We start from the raw sequence: 20,931 nt of genomic DNA, 5'->3' as shown, positions 1-20,931 counted from the left end.
GGTGGTTGCTACATGCATGGTGTTCTCCTACAAATGCATGTTTAAAGCAAGAGATAGACATCTGAAGGCTTCTGAGACACATTGGTATCTTTCAGCATACCCCTAGAGATCACTGGAAACATGTGCTTGGGACATGTGTTGGTATACATGATGGCGAGCACAAAAGAAAATGGGTCCCTTGCCCCAAGAAGGCCCGCTTAGCCTCAACCAGAGCCAGGGCCTTCTCAGTCTTCTGACCAGGGCCCAGCAAGACCTACTATCTTTTCCCCGGGCCTGTAAGACAGAGCTGTTCTGCCAGTCACATGGCTGAGGTCTGGCCCTCCACTGGCGTGAAACAAGGGTGTATAAAATCTAACCCTCCCTGCAAAGGCTGTCCACCATCCTGTCTTAGTTTGTAAGGCTGACTGTATAATTAGAAATATGTTTTATTTTAATGATGCTTTAAAATGTTTTATGGAAATGGGATTTTATTGAATTTTAATGGGTTGTGATCTGCCCTGAGCCCGCTCTCAGGGAGGGCGGAATAGAAATGTGAAATAAATAAAATAAAAATAAATAAATAAAAAATAACCCTTCTGAGTCTGAGCCATCTTAACTTGACAATCTCTGCAAAAAAATTTCAGTGACTACTGCTAGCTTGTCCAGGAATTCCTCTTTTTCCAGATCTCACTGTACCTTCTCTGATGCACATTTTCTCTCTATACACCCCACAGGCCTATATCCGTGTGATTGACATTAACCAGTATAGACCCAAGTTCTTGGAGAACCATTATGAGGCACACATTCCAGAACACACACCTCCTGGGACAGAAATTGTTTGGGTCAGTGCAACAGACAATGACCATGGGAAAGGGTTGATATATACCCTTGACAGCAGTTTGGATGCCAGAAGCATGAAGCTCTTTCAGATGGACCCAAGCCGTGGCACACTCATCACAGTGATGAGGCTCAGTTCTCAGTCCATGTTGCTGCATACATTGACAGTGATGGTATGTGAGATGCAGGCCTTCATGTCCCTTCTAATGAGTTGTAACAGGAGGAAGCCCCCCCCCCTCCAGTGAATGGCAACTCACACCATAAACCTCAATGAAAACGTCTAGGACAGGCTAGTGTGGGGAGATCTTGATGTTGCAGAAAAATATTGGAAGTGCAAAACTTCAGTGTTTTAAAGGATCAGTCTATAAAACCTCAAGATTTGGATCAAGAGATAAGCATTTTGAATGGTAGCTGGTGCACATACAAAATTAAGACCTTTTACGGTTGCATTCTAATGCACTGCTTTTTTTTTAAATCAAGAAACTGAATCATAGTTTCAGTTGCCCATGGATAACTCAGAGAAATCTGAACAAGAGTTAACAAAAATGATAACAAATGAAGATAGGTCTTTTAAAGTAAGGACTATCTCATTTCCTACCAGAGCCCTTGGTGGGGTGGGAACAAAGAGACAGAATTCAGCTCTGGTCACCTAGGGGTACATGGGGTTGGGCATGTCATGTGCTTTGTTTTCATACAGTGTTGGTGTTTGATATGGGTGGGATGACGGGGGCTCAAAGGGAATCTTTGTATGGGTGTCAAGGATGGTTCTTGACAGTCCTGCTTCCCATTTGTCATTCTGATAAGGAAAGTGGCACTTATAATCACCTGTTGTCCCCAACCTTGACTTTCACATGCCTGTCCTTTTCTGCCACTCAGGTACGAGACCAGGGTGTCCCAATCAAGCGTGACTTTGCAAGAGTTGTCATCCATGTAGAGAACTGTAACAACCACCCTCCCCAGTTCACCAGCCTCCATTATAGAGCAGAAGTTCTAGATGCAGCTCCAGCAGGTACAGAAGTTGTGCAAGTTCGAGCCCTGGATCAAGACCAAGGTGTTAATGCTGATATCCATTATTACCTTCAGGCAGGTAAGGGATGTGAGCAGGTACTGTTTGAAATAAACGCAATTATAAGTAGAAAAGAGCAAGAGTTTAGTAGCACCTATAAGACTAACAAAATTTGTGGTAGGGTATAAACTTTCGTGAGCCGCAGCTCACTTCTTCATATTATTCTTGCTCTTTTCTTCTGCTACAGACAGACTTACACAACTACCCATCTTGATCTATCTACAATTATAAGTGCAGTACTATCCCAGTATATTATATGTACAAGACTAGCTATAATAGGGGAGCTCTATGAACTGGACTTAACCAGCTGATGAAAATAATGCTTCCTTTTCATGCAGTTTTGTGTACAACAGCTGTGAAACATCCGTAACAATCACTTAATAGTGCACATGTTGCTAGAGAGGAGCATTCTACCACGTGGTATTTGTAAGCATACAGATTCTTTGGCGCATGTGATAACTTAACATGTGATCCAGTCGATTTGCGATCCAGCATGCGTGTCTGTTTGTGATCCAGCATGCGTGTGTCAAGTCATAACCGACTTATGGCAACCCCAGCAAGGTGCTTTCAAGGCAAGTGAGAAGTAGAGGTGGTTTGCCATTGCCTTCCTCTGCAAAGTCCTTGGTGGTCCCCTGTACAAGTACTAACCCTGCTTAGCTTCCGCGATCTGACGAGATCGGGCCGTACCAGGTAGCCTTCCCTCCTGTTTACTAGTAGCAGAGGTCATTACTGAAGATTTTCCCTTCTTGGAGAAGCAACAGTTGAAAAGGCAATGGCTTTGTCTTTAGGAATCTGTAGGAAATTTGCCTGAGCATTTCTTTGCTTATCAGTACCAGCTGGAGTCATGCTATAATGGCTTTAGTGTTCTCCTATTGTAACATGAACAGACCTACATAAGACGTTGTATGGATCATTGTCAGTATGGTCTGCCTTGAATTCACAGAGTGCATAAATTTCACATTCCCATTTCCCAGCCAAGGAAGGGATTGCTGATACCTATTATATTCAGCTTAGTAGAATTCTTTGGCTTGGGTCCTGTGAACTACCAAAGGAAAGCACTGATGGTCTGGGATCTTTCCCACCCACCCCTCCCTTCTAGAGCCATTTCTGACTCATGAACTCTGCTTACAGAATAGAAAGGAGTGATTTCTTCCCCTTTCTTCTTCCCACTGCAGCTGTACAGCTATTAGCACACACAAGTCCCTCAAATCCAAGAATAAACTCCGAGAAGACCACATGATCCTTTTACCTGCAGATCACAAACTTGTCTCTACCGCTGCGACCTTATAATACTTATTTAGGAGTATCAATGGCACTTATTTCTCAGTAAAGTTGTTTAGGGATAAAAATTGCTCATTTCTGCTGTCACATTACCTATCAACTTCAGAAAACTCTTACATGAGGACCATTGGGAAGGGGAAATCCCTCCTCTGCTAGCACCTACTTCCTCTCCTTTTCTTCTGGCTCTACTCAGCCTTTCTTCCTCTGCTTTGTCATTTCTTCCTTTTATACCCCGTGATCTTTTCCCCCATCATCCATCTACCCAACCACCTTGCCCAGCTGCCTGGGCACTCACACTTCCACTGGCAGCCTCCCAGCTTGCACCTCCCATGGTTTGGTGGTACCACATCTGCTTGGTATGCAGAACGTCTAAGATTCAATTCCCGGTGTCACCAGTTAAAGTGATCATGTAGTAGGTGATGTGAAAGATCTCAACCTGATACTGGAGAACTGCTGCCAGTCAGAGCAGACAATACTGATCTAGCCTTCGACAAGACAACAATACTGATCTAGATGGATCAAAGGTCTGATTCAGTATAAGTCAGCTTTTCATGCATGCATTTATATCCCTCTCTCCCTTCCTTATCACTGTTTTGAGATTCTGTACTAACCAAAACTGCCACCTGAAATATTTTTCCATGAAAATCTGAAAAATTCTGCTTTGGGGGAGTTATTTTAGAGATGGGCATGAACAGCAATACAAACAAAAAAAACCCACGAACAGTCCAATCTGCTGTTCGTGAACAAGCTGTTTGTAAGGCCCCATTCTAAACAAACAGGTGGTCGTCGTAAGCCTTGTTCATTGCTGTTTGTTGCTGTTCGTCAAGCCAGACAGTCTGGCACCTGCAATCAATTCCCTTGGCAACTTAGGCAGGGATTGTCTGAACTCTGTCTGAACTCCTGCTGTTGCCCTGGAAACCCCAAGCTAAGCCCAAGGCAGGACTTCCTTTCAAGCGTGGAGCTCCAAATTTGTTACAAGGGAGCAAAGAGCAGGGGGAAGGGGGGCTCCCAGCTCTGGCTTAGTTTGCAGACAGTGGAGAGGGAGAGAGTTGCTGTTCGCATTTTGATAGAGAGAGTGCATTGGAGCTTGAATTTTCTTTGTGTGTGGTGAGATAGGGAGCTACCCCTTCAAGTTCCAGGGCTACTGCCAGGCTCTGGGGCCAAGCTATTATTTATTATTGGTACCTTTCCTGGTGCCTGCTCAGGTCAGGTTTCTGGGAATGGTGCAGTAGGCATATTGACTTGGATGATGGCTGGAGGAGAGCCTGCTGGCCCCCATGAACAGCCAACCACAAACATGTTCGTGAACAGGGCCATGTTTGTGGTTGTTCGTGAGTCCCTGTTTGTGGATGGCAACGAAAAACGAACATCATGTTCGGGGTTTTTTTCTGTTCGTGCCCATCTCTAAGTTATTTTAAAATTTTTAGGTTTTTCTGTAAATGTGGGAAATCCATTAGGTTGTAAAAACATCTAACCCAGCTCTGAGTGGTACCATTGTATGGATTTTTTGACCCACACCTTAGGACCACCCTTCAGAATTAAACAGAAGATGATACAAGCATATGCTCCATAGAATAGAATGGAGTTTCCCAGAGCATAAAGTTGGTAAATTTTAGTGTGATGTACATAAAACCCAGCAAATGTCAATGGAAGTGTTTTTGAGGTCAATTAAAGAGTCAATTTGCTTAATTCATTTTAATTTGTCTATGTTTCAGGGAACATTGGAGGGTTCTTCTCTATCAACATGCTCTCTGGAATTATTACAGTTTCTCAGAAACTAGATCAATTCAAGCAAGAAAGATTTGCTCTCACTGTAAAGGCAGAAGATCAAGGATTTCCTCAGCTGACAGATTTGGCTACTGTGCACATTTACATTAAGCCCTCTGATGGCACACCTCCCCAGTTTACAGCAGTGGAATATGTTACAGAGATCAGTGAATCTGCAGCCGTTGGCTCTCCTGTCATCCTTGTTTCAGCCAAGAGCCCTTTGCCTGTTAGCTATGAAATAAAAGAAGGAGATAGGGATGGTTTATTTTCCATCAATTATCAGTCTGGCCTTATTTCTATTCAAAAGAATTTAGATTTTGAGCAGACTTCATCTTATCAGTTGAAAATCCGTGGCACTAACATGGCTGGAGCCTTTATGGATGTTCTAGTGTTTGTTTATGTCATAGATGAGAATGACAATGCACCTGTCTTTGATAACCATTCTTTCGTTGGCTGGATCAATGAGAACATTCCATTGGGGAATATGGTTATGGATGAAAACAATGCCCCGCTAGTGGTATGTGCATCAGATGCTGACCAGAATTCTAATGCATTGTTGTCTTATGAAATTTTGCAACCAGAGGCACTGGAGTTTTTCAAAATCGATCCAAGCATGGGCACTCTTACTACAAGTGCTAATATTGACTATGAGCATACCTCAGTTTTCCGCTTCAATGTCCACATCCATGACAGTGGCAGTCCTACTTTGTTTGCTTCCCAACCCACTGAAGTCACCATTTATGTCAGAGATATAAATGACTGTCCTCCAGTATTTTCAAAAGACATCTATGAAGTGTCTGCAGTGCTACCTGAGTATCAAGGCATGGAGCTTATCACAGTACATGCAGAAGACAAAGACTCAGAGGTAGTCTATAGTATAGCAGAAGGCAATCCTGAGAATGTTTTCCACATCCACCCAACAACTGGACTCATCTCATTGCTGAACGCTACCACTATCGAACGCTATCATGAACTCACAGTTAGAGCTGGAGATGGTTTGTATAAAACAAATGCTCTGGTAAGAATAAATTTTATCAAAGCACAAAACAGCACCCTAAAATTTGATCAACATTCATATATGGCAACAGTGACAGAAAACACTACCGATATTAAAACTCTGGTTGTGCTTGGAGTTACTGGGAATCAATTGAATGAACCACTCCTTTACTCCATCATGAATGAGAAAGAGAGATTCAGGATGATCCAGTCTTCAGGAGTGCTCCAGACAAATGGCATGAAGTTTGACCGTGAAACTCAGGACACATATGAAATTGCTGTGGAGGTAAAGGACATTAAAAATCCACCAAGGGTGTCTCAGGCAATAGTGAAAATATATGTGGATGATGTTAATGACAATCCACCCCATTTTGAGAATGTTCCTTATTATACAGCAGTACAGGATGGCACTGAGCCAGGCGATGTTATCTTCCAAGTGTTTGCAACTGATGAGGACGTGGGAAATAATGGAGTCATTTTTTACTCCTTTGTGGAAGACTATGAATATTTCTGGATTGATCCCTTCTTAGGAGATATTTCACTCAAGAAACCACTTGATTATCAAACTTTAAATAAATATACACTGAAAGTTAAAGCCACAGATGATGGTGAGCCTTCCTTGTATGCTGTGGAAGAGGTTCTAGTCACAGTGAGGAACAAATCCAATCCTCTGTTCCAAAGCCTCTTCTACAATGTGAAAGTGCCTGAAAACATCCCACTCTACACTCCTGTTCTTCACATTCAGGCTCGAAGCCCTGAAGGCTTGCGCCTAATATACAACATTGTGGAAAAAGAGGTCCTTAAGCAATTCAGTGTTGACTTCAAGACTGGTGTACTTATGGTCATAAATCAATTGGATTATGAATTAGTGATGAAGCATACCTTTACTGTCAGAGCAACAGACACTGCACTGGGTGCCTTTTCAGAAGCAACGGTAGGAGTAGAGGTTGAGGATATTAATGACAATTTGCCTGTATTTTCTCAGATGGTTTATAATGCATCAGTCTCTGAAGGCAGGCCAGCTCGGACCCCTGTTGTACAAGTCTTTGCTACTGATACAGACTCAGGCCGAAACAAACTCATTTCATATCAGATCTTGGAGGACAGTTCAGACATGGCAAAGTTCTTTAATATTGATGCCAGCACGGGTCAAATAACAACAAGTCAGGCACTAGATTATGAAGCCAACCAGGAGTTTCACTTTAAAGTGAGAGCCACAGATCATGGCATGCCTCCTCTTAGCAGTGAAGCCCTTGTGATTGTCAGTGTGCTGGACATTAATGACAACCCACCCAAGTTCAGTCAGCTTTACTATGAAGCTAATGTGAGTGAAATGGTCACTTGTGGCCATGTTGTGATAAAAGTCCAGGCTTTTGACTCTGACAGCAGGGACACCCCCAGGCTTGAATATAAAATACTTTCGGGGAATGACAACAGACATTTTACCATTAATAATACTACTGGAATCATTTCTACACTGAATCGTTGCAAAAAGGACCTGGAATCTTTTTATAACCTCAGGGTTTCCGCATCAGATGGAGTGTTTAAGACTACAGTGCCAGTATACATCAATACTACGAATGTAAACAAATATAGTCCATCATTTCAGCAAGATGTGTATGAAGCAGTATTGGCTGAAAATGCCAAAATAGGAACCAAAGTGATTGAATTGTTAGCTATTGATCCAGATGTTGGCCCATATGGCACTGTTGATTATACCATCATAAACAAACTTGGCCAAGAGAAATTTTCAATAGACAACAATGGCCACATAGAAACACTGCAGAAACTGGACAGGGAAAATTCCACAGAAAGGGTTGTTGCTATTAAAGTTATGGCCAAAGATGGGGGAGGGAAGGTGGCCTTTTGCATTGTCAAAATCATACTCACAGATGAAAATGACAACCCACCTCAGTTCAAAGCTTCTGAATATGTCTTGTCTATCCAGTCAAATATGAGCAAAGGGTCCCCAGTCATCCAAGTACTAGCATATGACGCTGACGAGGGAGTCAATGCTGATGTCATTTACTCTGTTGATTCAACAGTAGATGTTGTTGCAGAGGATGTTGTTGAGATTAACACTGCCACTGGACTTGTTAAGGTGAAAGGGAGTCTCAATGGACTAGAAAACAGAACAGTGAACTTTAAAGTCAAAGCTGAAGATGCCCGACCTCCGCACTGGAATTCTATTGTCCCCGTGAACCTTCAAGTTGTTCCAAAGGAAGTTTCTTTGCCAAGGTTTTCTGAGCCTCTGTATACCTTCTCAGCATCTGAGGACCTTCCAGAAGGGTCAGAAATAGGATCGGTCAGAGCAGTGGCAGAGGATCCAATCATCTATAGTCTGGTGAAAGGAACCACTGCTGAAAGTAATAAGGACGGGGTCTTTGCTTTAGATAAGCAAACAGGGGCCCTTACAATCCAGAAAACAGTGGACCACGAGAAGATGAAATGGTACCAAGTTGATGTCTTGGCTCACTGTTCGCACCATGATACTGACTTGGTTTCTTTAGTATCGATAAACATTCATGTAAAAGATGTCAATGATAATAAACCTGTTTTTGAGGCTGATCCCTACAGAGCCTTTGTCATGGAAAATATGCCAGCAGGGACAACTGTAATTCAGGTCACTGCCAGTGACCTGGATACTGGAAGTGATGGGGAGGTGACCTATAGCCTAGAATCAGAACCTGGCAATATCAGCGAACTCTTCACTATTGACAGTGAGACTGGCTGGATCATGATGCAAAAAGAGCTAGATTGTGAAGTCCAGGAAATATATAAGTTTTATGTTGTGGCATCAGACCATGGCAGGAAAGTCCAGCTTCATTCCCGAGCATTAGTGGAGGTCACTGTCACTGATGAAAATGACAATGCTCCACAGTTCACCTCAGAAATTTACAAAGGGTCAGTGATTGAAAATGCTGAGCCTCGGCAGATGATAACCACTCTGAGAACTACAGATGCCGATATTTCAGAGCAAAACAAACAAGTCATATGTTACATCACAGGTAAGAATCAACCTTTTAGAAAATGTTAATAATAGAGTATCAATTAGGCCCAATTAGACAAAAAAAATGAAAACGGGTGGAGATGAGGGAAGTGTTTTTGTTCAAGTTTCAAAAAATATTGCACAGAAGGAAGGATGATATTTCTCAAGCTCCACTCTCAGACCCCTCACAGCCCTCCAACTTGTACAATATATATTTTTTTAAAATCTGCAAATATTGTGGGAATGGTGCAGATGTGAAGACACATGCCAGTTTTCTCAAGTAGGGAACCTCTTTGGAAAAAAATTAAGCCTACATAATCAATAGTCAATGCAGCAGTTCAGGTCTACAAATAGGTCCAGACGAGTCAGGCAGTCTAGATATGGCCAACAAGACTTTTTTCCCTTGCTTCTTACAATTGGTCCTGAAAGCAGCAATTCCAGTGCATTTTCTTTGGCTGTGCTTAGGAGACTTGAGTTACCTGTCTCCTTACCTTATCTCTGTCTCTGAAACGGATTTGCATTGTCTTCCAATATTTGTGTTTTCTCTACCTTATCAGAAGGAGATGTACTGGGACAGTTCAGTGTTGACCAGGTTGATGGAGAATGGAGGATTTTTTCTAAGAGGCCTCTGAACAGAGAAGATACAGAAAAATACCTACTCAAGGTCATGGCTTCTGATGGGAAATTTCAAGCATCAACAAAAGTGGAGATTTTGGTCCTTGATGTTAATGATAACAGCCCTGAATGCAAGCAGGTGATTGTGTATGTCCATAAGGCAGTCTCTGCTCACCCACAAGCCACCACTCCAGGCTGTCTTTACAGTGTCGCAATTCTGAGTCAAGGCTGAGCAGAAGGAGCCACAGTGAAACCTAAGTCAACCTACTAGAGCAGCTATCCTCAGTACTGAGTCATCCCACACTTTTTGTTTTAAGTGTGCCCTGGTTCCTTAAGCTTCCTGGTGCATCAGAGATGCTGGATGCTGAAGAGACCAATGCAAAACAGACTGGTGCGTGCAGAAAAAGAGAATGGCCATTACAGCAATTCTCTGTACAAATTCTCTGTACAAAATACGATCTCCTTGTGACTTTGATTATTCTGCCTTTGAATAAACAATAAAAGAGCTAGAAAAAGCTGGATACCATAAGCATGTAAATGTGTACAGTGCAGCTTGCAACTGTAGATATTTATCTTAGATAAATATATTTATCTTAGATAAATATCTTGCTATTTGGGTCTATTTTCTCTATTGATATCTTTTCTGCATTGGGAGGACCTTCTGAACAGTAGAATTCAATAAAATCCCAAAAATGTCTTAAAACAAATTTCATGGATCTTGTCACATTTCAAGCAAGAAATATGAAGGGCTTCAAGAGAAGCATATATACTCATAGTTAGTCTTCTCTTTGTCACAATTATGTAAGTAAAAGAGAGGACCCATAAGACGTTGGTGGGGATCCTATCCTCCCTTCTATGTGCCTAGCCATTTGTTGGGCAGGCCACCTCTTGGCAGTGCCACTGCTGCCATCTCCCCTCCCTTTCCCTCCCTTAACTGTACACCACCCTGGAACACCCGCCCATTCAGGAACTCCTGGTGGCAAGAAGGAGTGTTAACAGCTCCTTCCTTACCCACCCATGTTACCACCCCTCCACAGCATACATAAAGGTGGGGGTGGCAGAAGTGGCAGCTCCAGAAGTTCTCCCACTCACTGGTCCATCCATCCACCCATCTGCTCTTCTCCTTAACAATTAGCATGAGGGGTAGCTCCTGGTTTCCCTTACGTGCTCGCCTACCTGGCTGAAGCAGGGGAGGTAGCAGCAGCTCAAGGTCACCAAGCAAGCATCCATGGCAGAGTAGGGATTCAAACCTGGCTGTCCCAGATCCTAGTCCAGAACTCTAACCACTATACCCACTGGTTTTCATAGAACCAACCAAATCCATATAAAAGCTGGTGGTTGGATGGTTCTAGCATTGGAAATCAGAGTTACCACACAGTGTCTTTAGTTACTTTCAGCTTAACTGTTCTGGTCTGTGTCCTCTACTTGGAGTCATATCCATTACTAGATCTGGACTGGGCCAATTTAGCCATTTTGCACATAGAATGAAGCCAGTTGTATGTAATGATAAGATACTTTCTCTTCTTCCTAGACACCATATAAAGGAAAAGTTTCAGAAGATGCACTTCCAGGGTTTTCTGTTTTGAAGGTATCAGCCTCTGATGCCGATGTTGGTAGCAATGGCTTGATTTCTTATAGCCTTCATGGATCTAGTGCTGAGGACTTTAGAGTGGACTCACATACAGGTAAAAGTGAAAACTTTCCCCATAGACATTTAGGAAGGAGATGCTTGATTTTTGTATTCATTCTTTGTACAGTGTTCTGAATAGTCTTTCATCATCATAATCATCATCGACAACAACAATAACAATAATAACAATTATTTATAATAAATTAATATTGCAGGCTAGGCAGAGACTTCCCTTCCAATACTGTTCTTTTTTATTTTAATTACTTGTTTCTTTTAATTTTTTTCTTTTTCCCCCCTTTTTCTTTCAATTTCAGACACAATGAATAAATATTTTTTAAGCTGTAAATAGCTGTCCCATTAACATAACCTATGATACAGCATTTCATCATGGTCATGGCCATGTTTCTTTCTTTAATTATTCTCCCCAGGAGAGCTTACCACTTCCATGTTACTTGATCGAGAGCTAAAGCCTCAGTACCAGCTTGTAGCCAAGGCAACAGATGGAGGAGGACATTTTTGCCAGGTGGACATAATTATAGATGTGGAGGATACAAATGACAACGCTCCAAGGTTCTTTTCTAGTCATTATGCAGTAGCTGTTTTTGATAACACAACAGTAAAGACACCTATTGCAGTTGTCTTTGCAAGAGATCCTGATGAAGGTAAGCCAGAATGTGGTATTTACAAATTCTACCATATTACTATCTCGATAAGTATTTTCAGCATGCAAAAACAGCATACAAACAAAGGACCTTGTGACTATGTTGGGAGAGTCTAGGTATTTGAGTATGTTCTGCAAACTGGTTTACATTTTTAATGAATTCAGGATATTTAGTGGGAAAATATACTGAAAATACCAAAGTGACATAGAGATGAACAACCATAGACAAGTGTGCAAATACCCTTTGAGAATTAAACACAACTGAAATGTGATTTTCTAACAAGTTTTAGTTGGGCTTGCTTATAACTAACTAGACATTTATGTGAAATGCCATAATTCCTTCCATAGTGACAAATATCTAAAATACAGGCAGATAGAAAACATTGACTAATTTAATATTAACTTATTTAAAACATTTTATCATGTCTATCTCCCAATACGGACAGAAACACTTGTGTGGAATTGCCTGCTGCTGATCTTTTCTCACAATTTATTACATAACATTTAACCTTGGGCTAATATAAAGTAATTAATATCATCCAGAACATTTTTTATCCTACTTATTTAAATTACTTAAAATATATTAAACTTTTTTTAGACTGATGCAAACTTTTTAATTTTAAATTTGCAGTTACTGGTAAAATTGAATATAACTTTGTATTCTCTGTGTAACTTTACCCAATAATAGTAAAGTACCTCTGTTACCGCATCTATGTACTGAATGAATTTATATCATTCCTAGCAAGGATAATCTCCTAGTTTTTCATCAAGATAAAATACTGTGTTTCTATTTACTGTCTCAAGAGATGATGTACCACATGCCAGTTTTCTCCTAAGTTTATTCCATGTACAAAAAATGGTTCCAAAATGTCTTCACTGTAATAATACTATCGCTTGTGCTTTTTATAGGTTCTAATGCCGAGGTGATTTATTCTCTTGCTGAATCAGTTAATGGGCACTTTTCAATAGAGGAGACAACTGGTGTAATTCGACTGGAGAAACCTCTAAAGGAATCACAAGTGTCTACACTGGAGCTGACTGTGTGTGCAATGGATAAGGGGTTTCCTCATTCCCTCTCTTCCTTTGCCACTGTAGCAGTTTCAGTAGTGGATCTGAAAGAATATCTGCCAGTGTTCCTGGACAGTGAATATGTTGTTGTGATTCAGGAAGATGTGGCTGTTGGCACAAAGATTCTGAACCTGTCTTCATTGATGAGAGATGGTTCACAGGACACAGAAATCAAGTATGAAATTGTGAATGGAAATGAACATGGGAAATTCAGGTTGCATCCTAACACAGGTAAGTGGTCTATTTACAAAGCAATCGGGATACTCAAATTTTATCCTCATTGGTTCTTGTGTCAGGTTTCCTGGTCTCTTCTGGGTGTTTTGCTTTCTCTCATTATCAGTACCTCTGATTCTGAACTTGGCCCCATCTTCAAATCCCTAAATCCATAGATCAGGGCCAGTTAGAGAGAAGAGAGATTTTTCAGTAAACTTGGGGGACCCTTCAGTTTTGAAAAGACTCTAAAAACTTACTCCAAATGGAGGGGGAAAACTCTACCAGGAACCTCTCTGTGCTTGCACCATTGCTGCTGCCAGCCCTGCCATTGCTGTCTCTCCTCAGCAGCCTCCAAGGCAGTGATGCTGTGTATGGGGGAGGAGGAACTGGTGGCAGTAGCAGGGAAACCACCACCCACCATGCCCACAGAGGAGGCTCCTCCCTTCTGCACGACTGCCTCCATCCCAATGTGGTACCCACCATACCCCTCAATTAAGGGTGTGCACCCAAAAAAATATTCGGGTTTCCCACTTCGGGTTTACCAGAAAACTAATAACCCGAATCCCGAAGCGGCAAGCCACCCCATGGCTTTTTCCCGTGGATGGGGAAAAGAAGCTGGGTGTTTGAAAGACACCCTTTTCATGCCACTTGCAAGCTTTAATGGGTGGCTTTAAGTTGATGGGGTGAAGAAAGCAGCGAGGTGTTTGAAAGTGACCCTTTTCGCACCACTTGCAAGTGGCACGAAAAGGGTGGCTTTAAGTTTCAAACCCGATGCCACTTACTTCAGCTGATAGGCTGGGGAGGAGGCTCCCCTCCCATCAGCTGAAGCAAGTGGCGCGGGGTTTGAAAGCGCCCCTTTTCGTGCCGCTTACAAATGGCATGAAAAGGGGTGCTTTCATACTTCCTGCTCTGCCCCTTTTTCCCCCCATGAGGGGGCATCAAGGCAAAAAAGTGGAAGGGCGGGAAGTTTGAAAGGAAGCAGCACTTTTCTGTCTGTTTGCAAATGCAAACAGCAAGAAAAGTGCTGCAGGCTGTTCCTGCTTGACCCAAAGCTTTCCGAAGTGGTGGCTTTCCAAAAGGGTGGCTTTCAAACTTCCCGCCTTGCCACTTTTTCCCCCCATGGGAGGGGGCATTGGGGGGGAAAGGCGGCAGGGCAGGAAGTTTGAAAGGAAGCAGCACTTTTATGGCTGTTTCCGAATACAAACAGCCAGAAAAGTGCTGCGGGCTGCTCCCGCTTGACCCAAAGCTTTCTGAAGTGATCCGAATCCCGAATCTTTCCAAATCAGGCCCAATTCAGGGTTTTTTCCCGAATTGGAATCCCAAATCACACACCCCTACCCCCAACAAAGCCACGTGAGGAGAAAGTGATGCTACTGGCACATGGGGTCCAAGTTAGTGATGGGGGGGCAGAAAAAGAGAGAAAATGAGAAAGAGTGAAAATAAGCTTGGAGGGAGAAAATATGCGTGGTGTGTGTGTGTGTGTGTGTGTGTGTGGGAGAGAGAGAGAGAGAGAGAGAGAGAGAGATATGGGTAGCCGTGTTAGTCTGTCTATAGCAGTAGAAAAGAGCACGAGTCTAGTAGCACCTATGAGGAGGAGACTGCCTTCAAGTCATTGCTGACTTATGGCAACCCCTGGCGGGGTTTTCAAGGCAAGAGACTAACAGAGATGGTTTACCATTTCCTGCCTCTGCAGCCTTGGTCATTGGAGGACTCTCATCCAATTACTGACCAAGGCGGACCCTGCTTAGCTTCTGAGATCTGATGAGATCAGGCTCACCTGGGCTATTCAGGTCAGGGTAGTAGCACCTATAAGACTAAAAAAAATTGTGGTAGGGTTTGGGCTTATGTGAGTCACAGCTCACTTCTTCAGATACAGCTAGAATCTCAGCCCATCTGTCTGTATATCTTGGAGAGTGGAGTGATTACAGAAGTTGAATGATAATAGCTGGTGAATGGCAATAGCAGACAGTGAATAGGTTGGGGTATGCAGAGGGGTAGTGGGTGTGGAGAAATCAACATTGGTAATGAGACAGGAAGCCTTTGTCTTGATTAATCCAGGTAGATGCATTGTCTTGAGCTTCATTAGGTAAGGCAGGTAGAGGTAGTCCCCTGTGCAAGAACCAAGTCATTACTGAACCATGGGGGGGATGTCACATCATGACATTTTCTTGGCAGACTTTTTGTTACAGGGTGGTTTGCCATTGCCTTCCCCAGCCATCTACACTTCCCCCCCAGGCACGGCCAGCGCGCCCATGGAGGCCAGGTAGGCGGTGGCCTCGGGCGCGTGGGCTTTGGAGGGGCGCCGGAGGGGGTGTCGGGGGCGGAGGCGTGCGCAGCGAAGCTGGCATGACTGGGATGCAGCTACTACTGCAGCCAGCCAGACAGCTCCGTGCTGCTGCTGCTGCCGCCACCGCCACACACCCCAGCCGGCCGCAGCCTCCGGGCGCCACCCCAGCAGCGGCTCGTGGCTTGTGCGCCCAGCTGGGGTGCGTGGTGGTGGCGGCACGGAGCTGGCTGGCTGGCTGGTTGCAGCAGCAGCTGCTGCTGCAGCCAGTCACGCCAGCTCTGCTGCGTGCTCCTCCACCCCAGCCGGTCGCAGAAGCCGTGAGCTGTTGCCGGGGCGGCGCACGGAGCAACCTCCGCGCGCTGCCCCAGCAGCAGCTTGAAGCTTCTCTGCTTGGGGCTCCGTGAGCTGCCCAGCCCCCCTGCGGCGCGTGATTACATCTGTGATGATGTCATCACGCAGTCTGTGGTGTGTGTGCATGCGCAGAGCACGTGTGCGCCGCCTCGGGCGCCAGAACCTCTGGCACCGGCCCTGCCCCCAGGAAACTGGGTTCTTATTTTACTGACCTTGGAAGGATGGAAGGCTGAGTCAACCTTGAGCTGGCTATCTGAACCCGGCTTCCGCCAGGATCGAACTCAGGTCATGAGCAGAACTTGGGCTGCAGTACTGCAGCTTATCACTCTACGCCATGGGCCTCTTACATGATTCTGAGCTTCAGTATCAGTTGCAATTCAGCAGTCTCTCTTTCTAATCTCCTTTTGAAATTCCTCTGCAGAAGAGCTGCTTCTTTTAGGTCAGCAACTGAATATCCTGGAAGGTTAAAATGTCCCCCCACTGGTTTTTGAATGTTTTGGTTTCTGATGTCAGATTTACATCCATTAATTCTTTATCGAAGGGACTGGCCAGTTTGTCCAATATAGAGGGTAGAAGGGCATTGCTGACATATGATGGAGGATGAGCAGGAGTATGAACTCGAGATGGTATGGCTGCTGTTGTTGGGTCCACTGATGGTGTTGCTAGGATCTATATGAAAGCATAGTTGGCATCTTGGTTTGTTGCAGGCCTTGGTACCAGAGTCCATATTAGTGTTAAGTAGTTTATCATTATGGGTGAGTAGTAATTGTTTCAGGTTAACAGGCTGTCTGTAAGCAAGAAAGGGTCTCCCCTCCACCCCAGTGCCTAGGTGAGGAAAGTGTCACAATCCAACATGAGTTGCAGGTCATTAATAATGCTCATACCCTACCACAAATTTTATTAGTTGTATAGGTGTTACTGGACTCTTGCTCTTTTATACTGAGAGAGAGAGAGAGAAGGTAGGGGAGAGGGGAGGAAGCGAAGGCAGGGGAATGGGACAGCTGCTCACACAGGTTCCTTGCAGGTTGCCACTTGTAACTTGTTCTGTTAAAGTGTCCTGCCCCTTTCTGTATTCCATTTTCATATCTTTTTCTTACACTAATCTCTTGATGATTTCTGCAAGAACCAAGAAGGATTGTTTTATACCACAAGCAAAGAAAGAGCAAAGCTTTTAATAGCCTTAAGTTTCTACTGTTTCTACAAAAAAACATTTAAATATTGTTGGACTTGTTGGTAGTTTTTGACTGGAAAGGTTGCTTTAATAGTTTTACTGCCTATGTGCTCAGAACATTTCCTAACTTTGTTGTCCATGTGTGCATGTAGGAATCCTGTATGTCAATGGGACTCTGGATTTTGAAGTTAGCCATGAATATTACTTGTCTATTGAGGGTATCAGGAAAGGTTCTGGTTCTCTCAGTGACATCACCATGGTTGTGATCAACATCACAGACATAAATGATCATGTGCCAAAGTTCAGCCAAGACCTTTATATCGCTGACATGCGTGAGGATGTTGCCATTGGTGAAATGATCCTCCAGGTAAGATATACCTGCAATTCCATTATTACCCTCCAGGCCATGGCCACAGTTTTGCTTGTATTATTATAACTGTATGTCTCTGAAATATAATTGCATTGGACAGTGTATATGCTTCATCAAATGATTGTCCTTGTCCTAATTACAGTTCAGTATGGAACATAGGTGGGGAAAGTGGAAAGGAGCATTGCAAAAAGCATTAATTAAACTATATTGGCTGAGAGACATATCATCAATGTACTGTAGCTCCCAAAAAGTATTGTAGCAAGAAACAGATCACTTAGAAGTCCAGCAGAAAAACATTTCAAAGCAGAAATTAAAGTACTAACAGAGTTGTATTTATAGTCATATCAGACCCCTCCATCTTTTAAACCAAGGTGGGATTGTAATAACAATTGACATTATACTGCTTCAGTGGCAAAGCCAATGAGATGGAAGAAGGGTGTTCAGACTCAGTGATATAATAATTGCTTTACAAGCAGGATGGTCCAGGTTCAATACCTGACATTTCCAGTCAAAAGATCACAGGTAGCAGATTCTGCGAAAGATTTTTAAAATTTTGTCTGAATCCCCAGAAACTGTTGCAAGTCAGAGTAACCATACATGGCTAGATGGACCAATGGTCTGGCATTTGAATATGTGAAGCTACCTCAGGCCTCATTTGTCCTTCTAACTTAGTAAAATGCAATTTCATTAGCTGCCACCCATCAAAGAAGCTACTGCTGAGCTAGATGGGCCAACATGTATGTTCTGATATATGAAACTGACTTATTAATGTCAGCATTATCTACCCAAATTGACATAACGTCTCCAGGATCTGTCAAGATCCTCTTTTTAGCAATGCCAGGAATTGAACCTGATACCTCACTTTGCAAAGCATACAGTCTCCCACTGAGCTATAGCCCCTGCCATGAAGCCGTGAGTTCCCCCCTTTCTATTTAACCCTAAAGCCACCAAGTAAGGCTCACAGGTGATAGGGGATTTTGGCAGGGCTAATACAGAAGTTCATGCAGCCCACTATTTTAGAAGCATTTGCCAATCTCTGTCATAATTGTCAGATCCATTCCAAATCATACATGTCTGAGTTCACCCATCATTACATATCCTACTGATAATAGCTATGGTTGGGGGCAGGTAGCATAGGTTACTGGGATCCTGCAAATGTAGGATCACATATTTTAGTACACGCCAACAAAATATGAAATTAGCACTTTTTCTATATTTTTGTGGAAAGGGCTTAGGTATGCATTCTTTCCCCTGATACACTAGCTTTCCACAGGCAAGGAGTTTCTTGGCACTGGGAACCACTTAATTATGTTCCCCCCCCCCACTCACCCACCCAACTGCAGTGGAGTCCTAGAAGGGGTATGTTTCTCTTTTGAATAGATAATTTTGGAAAAGAATAATTTTTCTTTTCTTTTTATACTTTTCTACAAGATGTAATTTAGCTAATTACACAAAGTGAACATTTCCTTTTCTTTGCTTCTTTTAGTAGGCGTCTCACAGGTTGTCAGATATAATACTTCCTTCTCATGACAGGATGTTTGTGTTGGTGATGCTGCTTTCTTTCCCTCAACAGGTTTTAGCTGATGACAAAGATGGTATGATGAACAACCAGATCACATATTCTATTGTGGGTGGCAATTCACTGGCCCATTTCATCATTGACCCCAAAAGCGGAGAGATCTATGTTGCCCATCACCTGGACAGGGAAGAGGTGAGTGACAAGTTCAGCAGGGAGAGGGAGAGGTTACTCGTGCCCTGATATTGATTAGAAAGTTACATTTCCAAGACAAATTAGGAGCTATCCCATTTGATGCCCATCTGCCCGTTGTGTTCTGAATAGCAATATAATATTGCCATCAAAAAGAACGGACCACTTGTAGTTCATGAGAAATCCCCTAGAGACCGTGAATGCTACTCGGAAGAGGCAGCAGGGGCTGATCTGCAAATAGGAAGGTGGTGGGTTTCAGTGGCTGGGGCAAGCGTTTAGTTATTCCCCAGCCACTGTAATTCAGTATCTCATCCGCTCCATCTACCTTCACTCCACCTTCTCAGAAACAAATTTCTACTTGTCAAAATACAGATAATACAAGTTTCTTAATTTATTATCCAACAATTTGTATCTCTGTAGATAAGTCAGATACATAAAAGAAGAAATGTCAGTAAAATCATTTTGTCTGCAGTCTTCCAGTTATCTGCACAATAAAACCTCTAGATTTCTCTAGAGGTAACAGATCTGTGTGATAACAAAGGAAGTGTGCACCTTCTGATTGAGGGGGAATTATAGAACCAATCAATAGCTGATTGGCTTTCATATCTTAATCAGTTCCGTGAAGTATGCGGCACGAGCGTGGGACTCTAATCTGGAGAACCAGGTTTGATTCCTCACTCCTCTGCTTGAAGCCAGCTGGGTGACTTTGGGTCAGTCACAGCTTCTAGGAGCTCTCTCAGCCCCACCCACCTCACGGGGTGATTGTTATTGTGGGGATAATGATAACATACTTTGTAAACTGCTCTGAGTGGGTGTTAAGTCATCCTGAAGGGAATGTTGTTGTTGTTGTTGTTGTTAAGGATGCCAAAACTGCGATTTAATTCAATCTTTACTATTGGGTTAATCATTGTTGGAATAATGTACATGTGCTATGTCTTCTAGATACCCAGTTACACTCTGAAAATCCAAGCCATGGACAATGGACAGACACCTCTTTTCAGTGACACCACTGTGCTCATTCGTGTGTCTGATGTCAATGACAACCCACCTAGGTTCTTTCAGCTCAATTACAGTGTGGCAGTGCAGGTAAAGTAGCAACTGAAAGGAAGTAATCCTAGCTGATGAGTCTATTTAATTGAGAATCCTGAGAGCTGCCATGTTGCAATCCTGAGGGTAGCCTAAAAGCTAAGAGACGACCACAGCTTGGCCATAATTTCGGGTGGGTCCCAGAAATTTGTTCTTTCAAAAGTTGTTTCACAGTCCTAAAGTTAACCTAGATTTGCCAATGTTAACTGTGGTATGATTTCGCATGACAGCAACATGTGGAAAAATTACTAAAATAACATTCTTATTTGTTCCTGCACTTTCATACCTTGTTGGCCTCCACTGCACCCGCCTCATTGGCCCATCACTCAGCCATGCTGTCCTCCACCCCCATAGGTTGGGCCTTCTCCCTCTGCCTCAGAGTTGGGGTAGGGGAGAGTGTTGCTTCACCATATTCCTCCTCCTACCCTGTTGCATGTGCCTCTCTGCTCTCCAGGGCATGCCAACATGCCTTATCCCTGGCTTCACACTGAGGAAGTCCTTTATACCCCTGAGTGCTTCCTCTCCCCCCCCCCAATCCCACGGTCTCTCCACCAATCACCCTCCATGGAAGTGCCTGAGTCTTCCCTCCACCAATCCCCCGCATGACCCAGCCAGCCGTTTGCCCTCCTTTCCAAGGCCATAGGCTTGGCTGGGGTCTCGGCTTGTCGCTCAGCCCTTGCCAGCCCCTCCCCACTAACTGGGCCCACCTCTGGGCTATGGCCAGCTCCCTTCGGGATGAGCATGCCCAGGCCCCCAGATTCCAACCCAGGTGTGCTTATTCCGTCCCAGCTGTCTGTCAGCCGGGTGGCTCATCAGCCATTGCCCTGGCCCTCTGCAGTTTCCCCCGAGCTCCTGC

At 43.6% G+C, this 20,931-nt stretch overlaps 1 protein-coding gene across 1 annotated transcript in view; it reads left to right on the top strand.

Moving 5' to 3' along the window:
• The window catches only part of FAT2 (FAT atypical cadherin 2), a 109,766-nt gene that overhangs the window by 55,305 nt on the left and 33,530 nt on the right, over positions 1-20,931 (top strand). Inside the window, exons 7-16 of the mRNA XM_054976362.1 lie at positions 714-989; positions 1,693-1,903; positions 4,879-8,934; positions 9,473-9,669; positions 11,062-11,215; positions 11,589-11,822; positions 12,731-13,120; positions 17,064-17,278; positions 18,855-18,992; positions 19,932-20,075. Coding sequence (XP_054832337.1) covers positions 714-989; positions 1,693-1,903; positions 4,879-8,934; positions 9,473-9,669; positions 11,062-11,215; positions 11,589-11,822; positions 12,731-13,120; positions 17,064-17,278; positions 18,855-18,992; positions 19,932-20,075 — 6,015 coding nt within the window. The remainder of the gene's footprint in view (positions 1-713; positions 990-1,692; positions 1,904-4,878; positions 8,935-9,472; positions 9,670-11,061; positions 11,216-11,588; positions 11,823-12,730; positions 13,121-17,063; positions 17,279-18,854; positions 18,993-19,931; positions 20,076-20,931) is intronic.

The sequence above is a fragment of the Eublepharis macularius genome, chromosome 4, assembly GCF_028583425.1.
Source record: "Eublepharis macularius isolate TG4126 chromosome 4, MPM_Emac_v1.0, whole genome shotgun sequence".
Classification (NCBI taxonomy): Eukaryota; Metazoa; Chordata; class Lepidosauria; order Squamata; family Eublepharidae; genus Eublepharis; species Eublepharis macularius.
Note: the sequence above shows the minus strand (reverse complement) of the source record. Positions and strands in the feature narration are given on the sequence as shown.